Source organism: Narcine bancroftii, chromosome 12, assembly GCF_036971445.1.
Source record: "Narcine bancroftii isolate sNarBan1 chromosome 12, sNarBan1.hap1, whole genome shotgun sequence".
NCBI classification, from domain to species: domain Eukaryota; kingdom Metazoa; phylum Chordata; class Chondrichthyes; order Torpediniformes; family Narcinidae; genus Narcine; species Narcine bancroftii.
The window spans coordinates 61,248,003-61,261,245 of record NC_091480.1 but is presented as its reverse complement, the minus strand read 5'-3'; the positions used below and the strand labels follow the sequence as shown (position 1 = coordinate 61,261,245).

General features: G+C 49.4%; 1 protein-coding gene across 1 annotated transcript in view; it reads left to right on the top strand.

The window, feature by feature from the left end:
* The window catches only part of LOC138747241 (low-density lipoprotein receptor-related protein 1-like), a 226,791-nt gene that overhangs the window by 199,945 nt on the left and 13,603 nt on the right, over positions 1-13,243 (top strand). Inside the window, 10 exon segments of the mRNA XM_069906283.1 lie at positions 2,837-2,959; positions 3,441-3,566; positions 3,963-4,079; positions 8,161-8,267; positions 8,996-9,125; positions 10,077-10,199; positions 10,819-10,941; positions 11,412-11,552; positions 12,035-12,151; positions 12,786-12,908. Of these exon segments, the coding sequence (XP_069762384.1) occupies positions 2,837-2,959; positions 3,441-3,566; positions 3,963-4,079; positions 8,161-8,267; positions 8,996-9,125; positions 10,077-10,199; positions 10,819-10,941; positions 11,412-11,552; positions 12,035-12,151; positions 12,786-12,908 (1,230 nt within the window).

The following is a 13,243-nucleotide window of genomic DNA, read 5'->3' as shown; positions in this document are numbered from 1 at the left end:
TTCCACTGATTCCGTATTTACTTCAAAGTACATTTTTAATTGTTTTTCAATAAATTCTCTAAAATCCTGTCTTTTAAGTAGCATGGGGTTTAATCTCCATCTATACATTCTTGGAGGGATGTCCTCTAGCTTTACTGTCAGTATTAAGGGTGAATGGTCCGATAGCATTCTCGCTTTATATTCTGTTTTTCTTACTCTATCCTGCATACTAGCTGATAACAAAAATAGGTCTATTCTTGAGTATGTTTTATGTCTAGTCGAGTAGTATGAGTATTCCTTTTCTTTTGGGTTTTGTTTCCTCCATATGTCCACAAGTTTCATTTCTTGCATTGATTTAATTATAAATTTGGTTACTTTGTTCTTCCTGTTAATTTTTTTCCCCGTTTTATCCATATTTGGATCCAAATTCAGATTGAAATCCCCTCCTATTAGTATGTTCCCTTGCGTATTAGCTACCTTCAAAAAGATATCTTGCATAAACTTTTGATCTTCTTCGTTAGGTGAATATATATTAAGTAGATTCCAAAGCTCCGAATATATCTGACATTTTATCATAACATATCTCCCTGCTGGATCTATTATTTCCTCTTCTATTTTAAATGGCACATTTTTGCTAATTAATATAGCCACTCCTCTTGCTTTTGAATTATACGATGCTGCTGTTACATGTCCTACCCAATCTCTCTTTAATTTCCTGTGCTCCAATTCAGTTAAGTGTGTTTCTTGGACAAATGCTATATCTATTTTTTCCTTTTTCAGTAAATTTAGTACTTTCTTCCTTTTAATTTGGTTATGTATTCCATTAATATTTAAAGTCATATAGTTCAGCGTGCCATTTTATATTTTGTTTATCTTCTCTTTCCGTTTTTCCATCATTACCTTTCCTCCTTTTCCATTTCTGTTTTCTTATTTTCAACTCTTTACCAGACAACATTCCTACAACATCCAACATTTTCCTTATTCTCCTATTTCTATCTTCTTTATCCCCAATCTCCCCTTCCCCTCCTGAGTTGTCCTTTATCCCTTGTCGGACAACCACATCTCCCCTCTCCATTTGGATTTGCGAATCCACTCGCAAGCGTCAACTGATTTTGCAGTGACCGCTCTTTCCCCCACCCAGCCCCCCCCAGAAAAGATTTCACTTTTCATATGTCACAAAGGTCACTCTTTTAATTCCCTCCTTATTCTCTCTATTCCATTACCTTCCCTTATTAATTCTTGTCTATACTATCTATGTTTTCCTCTAATTACAGATACTTTCATGTATGCCCATTGTCTCTATTCACTCTTGTACCTCTTTACCCGCATACATATCACTCGTGGTCATTTTTACCCTCATTACCCGTCTTCATCCCTCAGTCTATTTTTGTCTTTACCCACATACATATCAATCGTGATCATTTTTACTCTCATTACCCGTCTTCATCTCTTAGTCTATTTTTGTAATTGTTCTGCAAATTTTCGTGCTTCTTCTGGATCCGAGAACAGTCTGTTTTGTTGTCCTGGAATAAATATTTTCAATACCGCAGGATGCTTCAGTGTAAATTTATACCCTTTCTTCCATAAAATCGCCTTTGCTGTATTGAACTCTTTTCTCTTCTTTAGGAGTTCAAAACTTATATCTGGATAAATGAAGATTTTTTGCCCTTTATACTCCAGTGGTTTGTTGCCCTCTCTTACTTTTTCCATTGTCTTCTCCAGTACCTTTTCTCTTGTAGTATATCTTAGGAATTTTACTACAATAGATCTTGGTTTTTGTTGTGGTTGTGGTTTAGAGGCCAATGCTCTATGTGCCCTTTCTATTTCCATTTCTTGCTGTAGTTCTGGACATCCTAGGGTCTTAGGGATCCACTCTTTTATAAACTCCCTCATATTCTTGCCTTCTTCATCTTCCTTAAGGCCCACTATCTTTATGTTATTTCTTCTGTTATAATTTTCCATTATATCTATTTTTTGAGCTAGTAGTTCTTGTGTCTCTTTATTTTTTTTATTAGATTCCTCCAATTTCTTTTTTAAGTCTTCTACTTCCATTTCTGCTGCTACTGCCCGTTCTTCCATCTTGTCCATTTTTTTCCCCATTTCTGTTAAGGTCATATCTATTTTATTCACTTTCTCTTCTGTGTTGTTTATTCTTCTTCTTAAATCATTGAATTCCTGTGTTTGCCATTCTTTAAATGACTCCATGTATCCTCTAACAAGAGCAAGTATATCCTTTACCTTGCCTTTCCCTTTATCTATTTCACTGCATTCTTCCTCTTCTTCTTCCTCTGGGTTGGCCATCTGTTGTTTCTTTTTTGCCCTTTCCTTCTCTTCTTTCTTGTTTCCATTGTCTTCTGTGGTCTCTTCTTGCTGCAGGTGTTCTGCAGCTGTCGATGCCGGCTGTGGAGATCGACTCCCCAGCTGGTCCCCCCTCCCGTCGGTGTGTTTTTTTTTCATGCGCGGTTGCGCACTTTTACTCGGCTCTGTGAGCCATTGTTGTAGTTCTTTTTCTACCGACCTGAGGTAGTGGGCTCCTCTCTCCACAGTGGGCCTCTTCGGACAGGTAAGGCCTTCACCTTTTTCCTCCGTTGTCTTCTCTTCCTCTCTTCTTACCGTTGATTTTGATTTTTCTTCTTTTGTCTCCATCTTCTTTCCACCTTTATACTCACTTTTCTTTAACTTGTATTTCTGTGCCTTTGTATTTTCTCTTGTTTTTCCCGACTTTTCTGGATAGGGCTGGAGTTCACCGTCCGGCCACTACTCCATCATGTGACTCCTCCCCGAACAAAGGGGTGTTTGATAATAGCTGGAAAGAAAAAGTTGTCAAATGATGCTGTTGTCTTCCTCTCCCCTGCAGCGGAGGTCACCTGTGCACCCAATCAGTTCCAGTGTGCCACCACCAAGAGGTGTATCCCCCGTGTTTGGGTTTGTGACCGAGACAACGACTGTATGGATCACTCAGATGAGCCGGCAAACTGCAGTGAGTCTCCTGCACACTCCCCAATTCCAACTGCAGATCTGGTGACATGGAGGGTGGAGTGTCAAGGCTGGATGGGGTAACAGAGACGGGGAGGGGTGTGGGGGACCAGTGGGGGTAACAGATGGGGTGGGGTGTAGGGGACTGAAGAGGGTTACAGAGAGAGGGAGGATGTAGGAACCGGAGAGGTTACAGAGTCAGGGAGGGGTATAGGGACTGGAGGGGGCTACAGAGATGGGGAGGTGTGTAGGGGACTGGAGGTGGTTACAGAAACGGGGAGGGGTATAGGGACTGGAGGACGTTACGGAGACAGGGAGGGGTGTAGGGACCGGAGGTGGTTACAGGGATAGGGAGGGGTGTAGGGGACTGGAGGAGCTACAAAGATAGGGAGGGGTGTGGGCAGGTTGGTGAGGTTGTGTGGGGAAATAGGATTGAGGTGGGTATACCTTCTCCATCGACAATGACCTCCTTTTCCCTCCTGTAGCCCAGATGACTTGTGGAGTTGACGAGTTCCGATGCAAGGATTCTGGACGTTGCATCCCAGCTCGTTGGAAATGTGATGGTGAGGACGACTGTGGAGACGGCTCAGATGAACCGAAGGAGGAATGTGGTAAGTCAGACCGTCAGTATGGTGAGCACCTCTTCCTCCCTCCCTCCTCATTCACCCTCTCCCTCCCTCCTCACTCACCCTCCCTTCTCGCCCTCCCTTCTCACTCTCACTCCTCCTCTCCCCTTCTCACTCCCTCTCCTCTCCCCTTCCCTACTTCTCCCTCTCTCCTCACTCTCCCTCTCTCCTCACTCTCCCTCTCTCCGCCCCCTCTCCTCTCCCTCCCTCGTCACACCCCTCCTCATCACTTTCCCTCTCTCCTCACCCCCTCCCTCCCTCGTCACGCCCACCCTCCCTCCTCGCCCCTTCCTTCACCCACTCATCCTCCCTCCTTGCCCGCCCTCCCTCACCCCTCACTCCCCATCTCTCCTCACGGTCTGTGCTCTCTCCCTGCCGCAGATGAAAGGACGTGTGAGCCCTATCAGTTTCGCTGCCGTAACAACCGCTGTGTCCCTGGACGCTGGCAGTGTGACTATGACAACGATTGTGGCGATAACTCTGATGAGGAAGGGTGTAGTAAGTGTCCGTCCGGGGTCGCGGATCTGAGTTGGGGTGTGCGCTTCCTGCCCACTCTTGCGCAGAATCTGTGTCTGTCTGGGATTGCAGATTTGCGTTGGGGTCTGCACTTCCTGCCCATTCTCACGCAGAGTCTGGGTCCGGGGTCACAGATCTGCGTTGGGTCTGTGCTTTCTGCCCACTCTCACGCAAAGTCTGTGTTCGGGGTTGTGGATCTGCATTGGGGTCTACACTTCCTGTCCACTCTCACCCAGAGTCTGTGTTCAGGGTTGCGGGTGTGCGCTCCTGACCACTCTGTCACAGAGTCTGTGTCCATCTGAGATCGTGGATCTGCGTTGGGTCTGCGCTTCCTGCCCACTTTCACACTAGCCTCTTCTCTGCTGTGGACTTCCTGGTCAGAGATTGCGTGCTCGCGCGCATCAGTACATCTAGAGGTGGGTGTATCAGCATTGCCTGAGCTATGTCAGGCTCCCCAGCAGGGGTGACAGAAGACGGTTCACACATGTGCTCAGACATGCATGCACTGCGTGCAGTTTGCATGTGCTGCATGTACACAGAGCAAGGCACGCAGGCTGCAGTGGACAGGCTGTTGTGCACGCACACATTGGGCAGCGGTACAAGTGTGCCCATGACTTGCACAGGGCCAAACCAGTACGATCAGGATCTCCTGGTGTGGTGCACTGCAAGATTTCACTCATCTTTTTATCCCATGCATCATTTGAAATTTGTTTGAACTCGTGACTGAGGAAGGTTTATTGGGGGGGCAGATTCTGAGCCAGATTCCGTAGGCTCGACAGGTTCACTTGTGTCTGCTTTTCCTGGCATGTCTCAATGTATATATTTTCTTGCATTCTCATGAAACCATTGTCTCATTTTGTCTTTTTTTTATTTTCTTCTTGTATTAACACTGTCACTGTACTTGAGGGTGCGTGGACGAGGTAGGTTTGTGTCTTCAATGAGCTGACTGCACAATGTGAGTGAACTGTGTTGTGAAACCAGCTCACTGTCAATGAGAAGGGAGGGGCAGTATCTGTGTGTGCATGAGGGTGTGTGTGTGTGCCTGAGAGTGTGTATATATCTGTGTGCGAGTGAGTGTGTTCCTGAGTGTATGTGTGTATCTGTGTGTGCATGTGTGTGTGTTTATCTGAGTATTTGTGTATCAGAGTGAGTGTGTGCGTATCTGAGTGTATGTGGGTATCTGTGTGTGGTGTCTGTCCCTGAGTGTGTGTGTGTGTGTGTGTGTGTGTGTGTATCCCTGTGAGTGTGTGTCCCTGTGTGTGTGTGTGATTGTGGCCCTGAGTGTGTATGCGTGTGTATCTGAATATCTATGAGTGAGTATGTGTCCCTGAGTGTGTGTGTGTGTCTGTATAGAATATTCTACTGTAATAGGATTTTACAGGCCTTTCGTCGCTCCTTGTTGCGTGGAACTACATATTCCTACCAAAAAATAAAATTGAAAAATACTAAACCCTCCTACCCCGTACCTCTCTATTTTTATTCCATTCATGTGCCTGTCTAAAAGTCTCCTAAATGCCCCCAATGTTTCACCTTCCCACCTTCCCTGGCAAAGTGTTCCAGGCCCTCACAACTCTCTGTGTGTAAAAAAAAAACAAAACAAAAAAAACCCTACCCATGACGTCTCCCCTAAACCTCCAGGCTTTCACTTTGTACACATGTCCCCTGGTGTTTACTGATCCTGCCCTGGGAAACAGGCACTGTTTGTCCACCTTGTCCATGCCTCTCAGAATCTTGCCTCTCGATTAAATCTCCTATCATCCTCTATGCTCCAAAGAGAAAACTCCCAGCTCTGCTAACCTTGCCTCAGAAAGACATTTTCCAATCCAGGCATCATTCTGGTAAATGTGTGTGTGTGTCTATCTGTCTGTGTGTGTGTGTGTGTGTGTGTGTGTGTCTGTGTGTGTATCTATGTGTATGTCTGGGTATACTTGTGTGTGTCTGTGTATGTATCTATGTGTATGTCTGGGTATACGTGTGTGTGTGTATGTATCTATGTGTATGTCTGGGTATACGTGTGTGTGTCTGTGTATGTATCTATGTGTATGTCTGGGTATACATGTGTGTGTCTGTATATGTATCTATTTGTATGTCTGGGTATACATGTGTGTGTCTGTGTATGTATCTATGTGTATGTCTGGGTATACATGTGTGTGTCTGTGTATGAATCTATGTCTATGTCTGGGTATACATGTGTGTGTCTGTGTATGTATCTATGTGTATGTCTGGGTATACATGTGTGTGTCTGTATGTATCTATGTGTATGTCTGGGTATACATGTGTGTGTCTGTATGTATCTATGTGTATGTCTGGGTATACATGTGTGTGTCTGTGTATGTATCTATGTGTATGTCTGGGTATACATGTGTGTGTCTGTGTATGTATCTATGTGTATGTCTGGGTATACATGTGTGTGTCTGTGTATGTATCTATGTGTATGTCTGGGTATACATGTGTGTGTCTGTATGTATCTATGTGTATGTCTTGGTATACGTGTGTGTGTGTATGTATCTATGTGTATGTCTGGGTATACATGTGTGTGTCTGTATGTATCTATGTGTATGTCTGGGTATACATGTGTGTGTGTATGTATCTATGTGTATGTCTGGGTATACATGTGTGTGTGTGTATGTATCTATGTGTATGTCTGGATATACGTGTGTGTGTGTGTATGTATCTATGTGTATGTCTGGGTATACGTGTGTGTGTGTGTATGTATCTATGTGTATGTCTGGGTATACGTGTGTGTGTGTATGTATCTATGTGTATGTCTGGGTATACATGTGTGTGTCTGTGTATGTATCTATGTGTATGTCTGGGTATACATGTGTGTGTGTGGGTATGTATCTATGTGTATGTCTGGGTATACGTGTGTGTGTGTGGGTATGTATCTATGTGTATGTCTGGGTATACGTGTGTGTGTGTGTGTGTGTGTATGTATCTATGTGTATGTCTGGGTATACGTGTGTGTGTGTGTGTGTATCTATGTGTATGTCTGGGTATACGTGTGTGTCTGTGTATGTATCTGTGTATGTCTGGGTATACGTGTGTGTGTTTTTGTGTATGTATCTATGTGTATGTCTGGGTATACGTGTGTGTGGGTGTTATCGCAGTGCTCTGGTTTCCTCCTACAACCCAACAATGAATGGGGACAGTGGGGGAATGACATACAGTTATACTGCAATGAAACAGGCTCTTTCATCCCAACCCGTCCCTGCCGACCCAGTCTCCAATCTGAGTTGGTCCCCTTTCCCTGCGTTCGGCCCATCTCCCTCTAAACCTTTCCCATCCATGGACCTATTCAAATCTCCCCACCTCCACCACTTACTGTGGCATCTCATGCCACAAACCCACCACCCTCTGAGTGAAGAAGAAGGTGCCCCTCAGGTTCCCTTTAAATCTCTCCCTTTAAACCTGTGCCCTCTCGTTTTAGACTCCCCGACCCTGGGGAAAAGACTGTGACCACCCACCTGATCCATGCCCCTCATGATTTTATATACCTCTATAAGGTCCCCCCTCAGCCTCCTCCACTCCAGGGAGAAAAGCTCCAGCCTATCCAGCCTCTCCTCGTAACTCCAGCCCTCCAGTCCTGGGAACATCCTAGTGAATCCTTCCTGCCCCCTTTCCAGCTCAGTGACATCCTTCCTATAGCTGGGTGCCCAGAACTAACCACAATACTCCAAGTGTGGTCTTCCCAACGTTCTGTACAGTTGTAACCAGTGTGTGGGTGAGGAGGAGAATCATGGAGGAGATGGGAATAATAAAACTGGCTTGGTCAACCGATGGCAAGGATGATGGGCTGAAGGACCTGTTTCAATGCTGTGTCAGGCAGGGGTGTCCCATGGAGATGGCGTTTGGAGGGTGAGTTGGGTTCAGACTGAAGGATAAACTGAGGGATCTGGGGGGTCACACAAATGGGCAGGCTGGTAAAGAAGGCATGGCAGCCAGTTCTTCACTGCTTCCTCACGCCACCCCATTCGCCCTCCTCCCACACACATTCGCCTATACCTCCACTGAATGGATGCTGTAATCGTCAACCTTGCCTCCCTCCCTCACCCCTGTGCAGCCCCTCGTGCCTGTTCAGAGAGTGAGTTTGCCTGCGCCAATGGTCGGTGTATCGCAGGACGCTGGAAATGCGATGGTGACCACGACTGTGCAGATGGTTCCGATGAGGTGAGTGTAGCACCAGTGTGTCTGTACTGTCCACGTTCCAATCCCACTCCTAAACCTCTACAGCCAGCAAATTCCAGTCCGTCTACCCCCAGAGATGTCCAGTACCCCTACCCGTCTGCCCCTTCCCCATGCCCGGAAATGTCCACCACCCACATCTATCTCCCCCTTCCCCACTCCTGGAGATGTCCAACACCCCTATCCTATCTCCCACTTCCCCACCCCCAGATATTCCCAATACCCACATCCCATCTCCTCCTTCCCTCCCCATATAACTAACCATATCATTCCCCCATCTCACCCCATCCCCTCTCTCACCCCATCCCCCCCTCTCACCCCATCCCCCCCTCTCACCCCATCCCCCCCTCTCACCCCATCCCCCCCTCACCCCATCCCCTCTCTCCACACCCCCCTCCCTAACCCCATCCCCATCTTCGCTCTCTCCCCACACCCCCCCCCTCCCTAACTCCCTTCACCTCATTACCCATTTTCTCACCCCCCCTCTCCCTTCAACCTTCTCTCACCCATCCCCTCTGGTCTCCCATTCTCCCCCACATCTCCTCCTCCCCTCAACCCTTTTCCTATCTCCCCCTAATCTTGACCACTCGTCTCCCTCATTCTTAATCCTCTCCGCCCTCTCTGCTGCTCTGTTCTCTCGCTCCCCATCCCCTCCCTCTCTGCTCCATCTCTCCCCACGCCCCCTCTCTGTGTGACGGCCTGCCCTCCAACAGAAGGATTGTGTGGTGCGCTGTGAAGCCGACCAATTCCAGTGCCGTAACGGGCACTGCATCCCCCACCGTTGGCACTGTGACAACGATGCTGACTGCATGGACGGCAGTGATGAGGACAACTGCGGTTCTGGTGAGCCAAATTCCTCCTGCACTGTAGATCTAGATGCGAGCAATGGGCGGTGGTTACCTTGTCAGGAGAAGGTTAATGTGCGTGGGAATAAGATGGGGATGTTGGGAATTTCCAGGGGTGGGAAAGGGGGGGACGGGATGGGAGTGTTGAACATCTCTGGGGGTGGGGAAGGGGTAGACGGGATGGGGGTGTTGGGAGTATCTGGGGGTGGGGAAAGGGGAGATGGTAAGGGGTGTTGGGAATATCCAGGGGTGAGGAAGGGGGAGATGAGATGGGGGTGTTGGGAATCTCCGTGGGTGGGGAGAAGGGATGGGGGTGTTGAGAATTTCCGGGGCTGGGGAAGGAGACGGGATGGGGGTGTTGGGAATCTTCGTGGGTGGGGAGAAGGGATGGGGGTGTTGGGAATTTCTGGGGGTGGGGAAGGGGGAGACGGGATGGGGGTATTGGGAATTCTTGGGGATGGGGAAGGGAGAGACGGGATGGGTGTTTTGGGAATCTCCGTGGGTGGGGAGAAGGGATGGGGGTGTTGGGAATTTCTGGGTGTGGGGAAGGGAGAGACAGGATGGGGTTTTGGGAATTCCTGTGGGTGAGGAAGGGAGAGATGGGATGGGGGTGTTGGGAATCTCCGTGGGTGGGGAGAAGGGATGGGGGTGTTGAGAATTTCCGGGGCTGGGAAAGAGGAGACGGGATGGGGGTGTTGGGAATCTCCGTGGGTGGGGAGAAGGGATGGGGGTGTTGGGAATTTCTGGGGGTGGGGAAGGGGGAGACGGGATGGGGGTGTTGGACAGCTTCGGGGGTGGGGAAGGGGGAGACGGGATGGGGGTGTTGGACATCTCTGGGAGTGGGGTGAAGCAGAGATTGATGTGCTGTTATAGTTGGGCTGAGAAGAGGGTTGCTGTGACTGAGTGGTGCCTGTGGACTGTGTGATTTGATGAGTGTGCTCTGTCCCAGTGGTGAGGACCTGTCCACTCGATGAGTTCCAGTGCAACAACACCCTGTGTAAACCGCTCGCCTGGAGATGTGACGGTGAAGACGACTGTGGTGACAACTCTGACGAACGTCAAGAGGAATGCTGTGAGTGCCCATGCTGCACCGTGTCCGATCCTCCTTTCCCATTTCACTCTCCATCCCCCTTCCCCTGTCCCCCTTTCCCACCCCTCCCCCTCCCTTCCCTGTCACCCTTTGCCACATTCCCCCACCCTGTTCCCCCCTCCCCTGTTCCCCCACCACCGTTCCCATGCTCCTATCCCCTTCCCTCTATTCTCCCTCCTGCTCCCTTCAAACCCCATTCCCTCTCTCCTCATTCCTTGTTCCCTCTCCCCTCATTCTCCTTCCACCTGTTCCCCCTCCCTATTCCCACTGAACCCACTGCCTCACTTTGTTCTGTCTCCACATGCTCCACTGTGCAATGATATTCCTGAAGCAGTGTACATGCAGCTGTTCACACTAATTCATGGTGCAGAGAGGGAGGGGAGACAAGGGGAGGTGGTGACGGAGGGGAGGGAGGGGAGGTTGGAGGGAGAAGAGGTTGGGAGGGAAAGGAGGTGGGGAGGCAGTGAGGAGGGGGGAGTTGGGGATGGAGGGGAGGTTGGATGGAAGGGAGGTGGGTAAGAGGGGAGGTTAGGAGGGAGGGGAGGTGGAAACAGAGGGGCAGTGATGTGATTGCTAACAGTTGTTGCCTCTCTCCCCACAGTGAGATTCCAGTGTCCACCCCAGCGACCATTGCGGTGCAGGAATAACCGGGTCTGTTTGGCCCTCTCTCGGAGATGTGATGGCGTGGACAACTGTGGTGATCACACAGACGAAGACAATTGTGGTAATGTGTTTTTGTGGATCACGGTGTCGATAACTGTGTGTGTCGATCTGCACCATGAGTGTATATTTTTGTGTAAATGTATATCTGCGTGTGTGCAATTTAATCCTTCTTTTGCATATACCTGCCTTTGCACGGTTCACACTGAGTGTTTACTTTGTACAATTTCCTGTCTGTGTCCACGTCCGACCCCCATGTGCACGTCCACGTCCGATCTGTGTGCACATCCATGTCCAACCCCATGTGCATGTCCACGTCCAATTTTGTACACTTCCAGGTCCAATCCTGTGTATATTTCCATATCCGATCCTTGTTTACATGTCCACGTGTCAACAAATTCTGATGGGAGAAGTTCAGTGAGATCACGTGAGTCCTGACGATTGCTTCTGCAGCAAGGATCAGACGGAGTTGCACACAGAGGCTGTCCAGCAATCCTTGGTCTTTAACAACAATAGCTTTTGTCTTGTTTGCAGAGAAACCAACCAGCAAACCCAAAGCCTGTGGAAAAGACCAGTTCACCTGTTCAAACGGCAGGTGCATTGGCCAGCTGCTGGCCTGTAACAACTGGGAGGACTGTGGGGATGGAGGCTCTGATGAACAAGACTGTCTCAAAAGTAGGTTTCTTTCTGGGTCAGGGATCATAGGGGAGCTGGGGTCAGTGAGAGGTGAGTGAGGGGCGCTCAGATGGGTGGGGCACTGAAGTTGGGGGGAGGTGAATGAAGCTTCCCCTGCCTCTCTCCTTCCCTTCCCCTACCTCTCACTGGCTCCCCTGGCTCACCCCTATCCCCACCTCTCCCCCTTCCCTCTGCCTCTCCCCTTCCCCCAGCTTCTCCTCTCCCCCACGCATCACCCTTCTCTTGCCTCAGATAAGCAGACCTGCCTGTAATCCCAGCCCATTCTAACAGGAACAGGGTTCTTAGATGGGGATGTGAGACAGGGAGGGGGCAGATGGGAAGGATGAGACAGGAAGTGTGAAATGGGAGAGGGGTGATAAAGGGGAAGGGGAGAGAAAGGGAACAGGTGAAGTGGGGAATCAGGCTGAAACCTGGGGGCCCTCCTCATCCTCTGAAATGTTGTCCTGTCTCCCTGAGCACAGGCCCACAATGCAAGGGTGTGTGTACAGACAACGCAGAATGCAGAGAGAGCAAGAGGGCGTCGTATTGTGTGTGTCGACACGGATTTCAGTACAACCAAGAACGACAACAGTGTGAAGGTGGGTGGGGATGGGGAGGAGTAGGAAGGGGAGGAGGGAGCTGTAATCTCACCTCCTGACCTGGGGTGGTGCTTAATCACACCTCCTGACCCTGACCTGGGGTGGTGCTGTTATCAAACCTCCTGACCTGGGGTGGTGCTGTAATCAAACCTCCTGACCTGGGGTGGTGCTGTAATCAAACCTCCTGACCTGGGGTTGTGCTGTAATCAAACCTCCTGACCTGGGGTGGTGCTGTAATCAAACCTCCTGACCTGGGGTAGTCCTGTAATCACACCTCCTGACCTGGGGTAGTCCTGTAATCAAACCTCCTGACCTGGGGTAGTCCTGTAATCACACTTCCTGACCCTGACATGGGGTGGTGCTGTAATCAATCACACCTCCTGATCCTGACATGGGGTAGTCCTGTAATCACACCTCCTGACCTGGGGTGGTGCTGTAATCAAACCTCCTGACCTGGGGTGGTGCTGTAATCAAACCTCCTGACCTGGGGTTGTGCTGTAATCAAACCTCCTGACCTGGGGTGGTGCTGTAATCACACCTCCAGTCCTGGCATCACTGCGGAGCAATGTACTGACAGGATGTTCCCCATGGTCGGACTTGTTCTGATCAATTCTCCTTCCTTTGCCTTTTCAAGATAAGAATGAGTGCTTGAACTTCGGCGTGTGCTCGCAGTACTGCAACAACACCAAGGGAGCCTACATGTGCACCTGCTCTAAGAATTATATGAAGGGTCACAACCACACATGCAAAGCTGAAGGTAACATCACTCTCCCCCACCCACTGTCCAAGAGCTGGTTGGCAGAGAAACAGGCCCTTCGGCCACCATCACTGTGCAGATCCTTCACTCCAACTTCTCTTTTCCCATCAGCCTGGATTAGGAGCTGACCATTTGTGAATGTTGCTCAGACCATCACATTGACCTCATCTCCATTGACCTCGTCTACACCTCATCACACCCCCTCCCCTCCATCAACCCCATCTACACCTCATCACATCCCCTCCCCTCTATCGACTCCATCTACACCTCATCACACTCCCTCCCCTCTGTCGACTCCATCTACACCTCATCACACCCCCTCCCTTCCATCGACC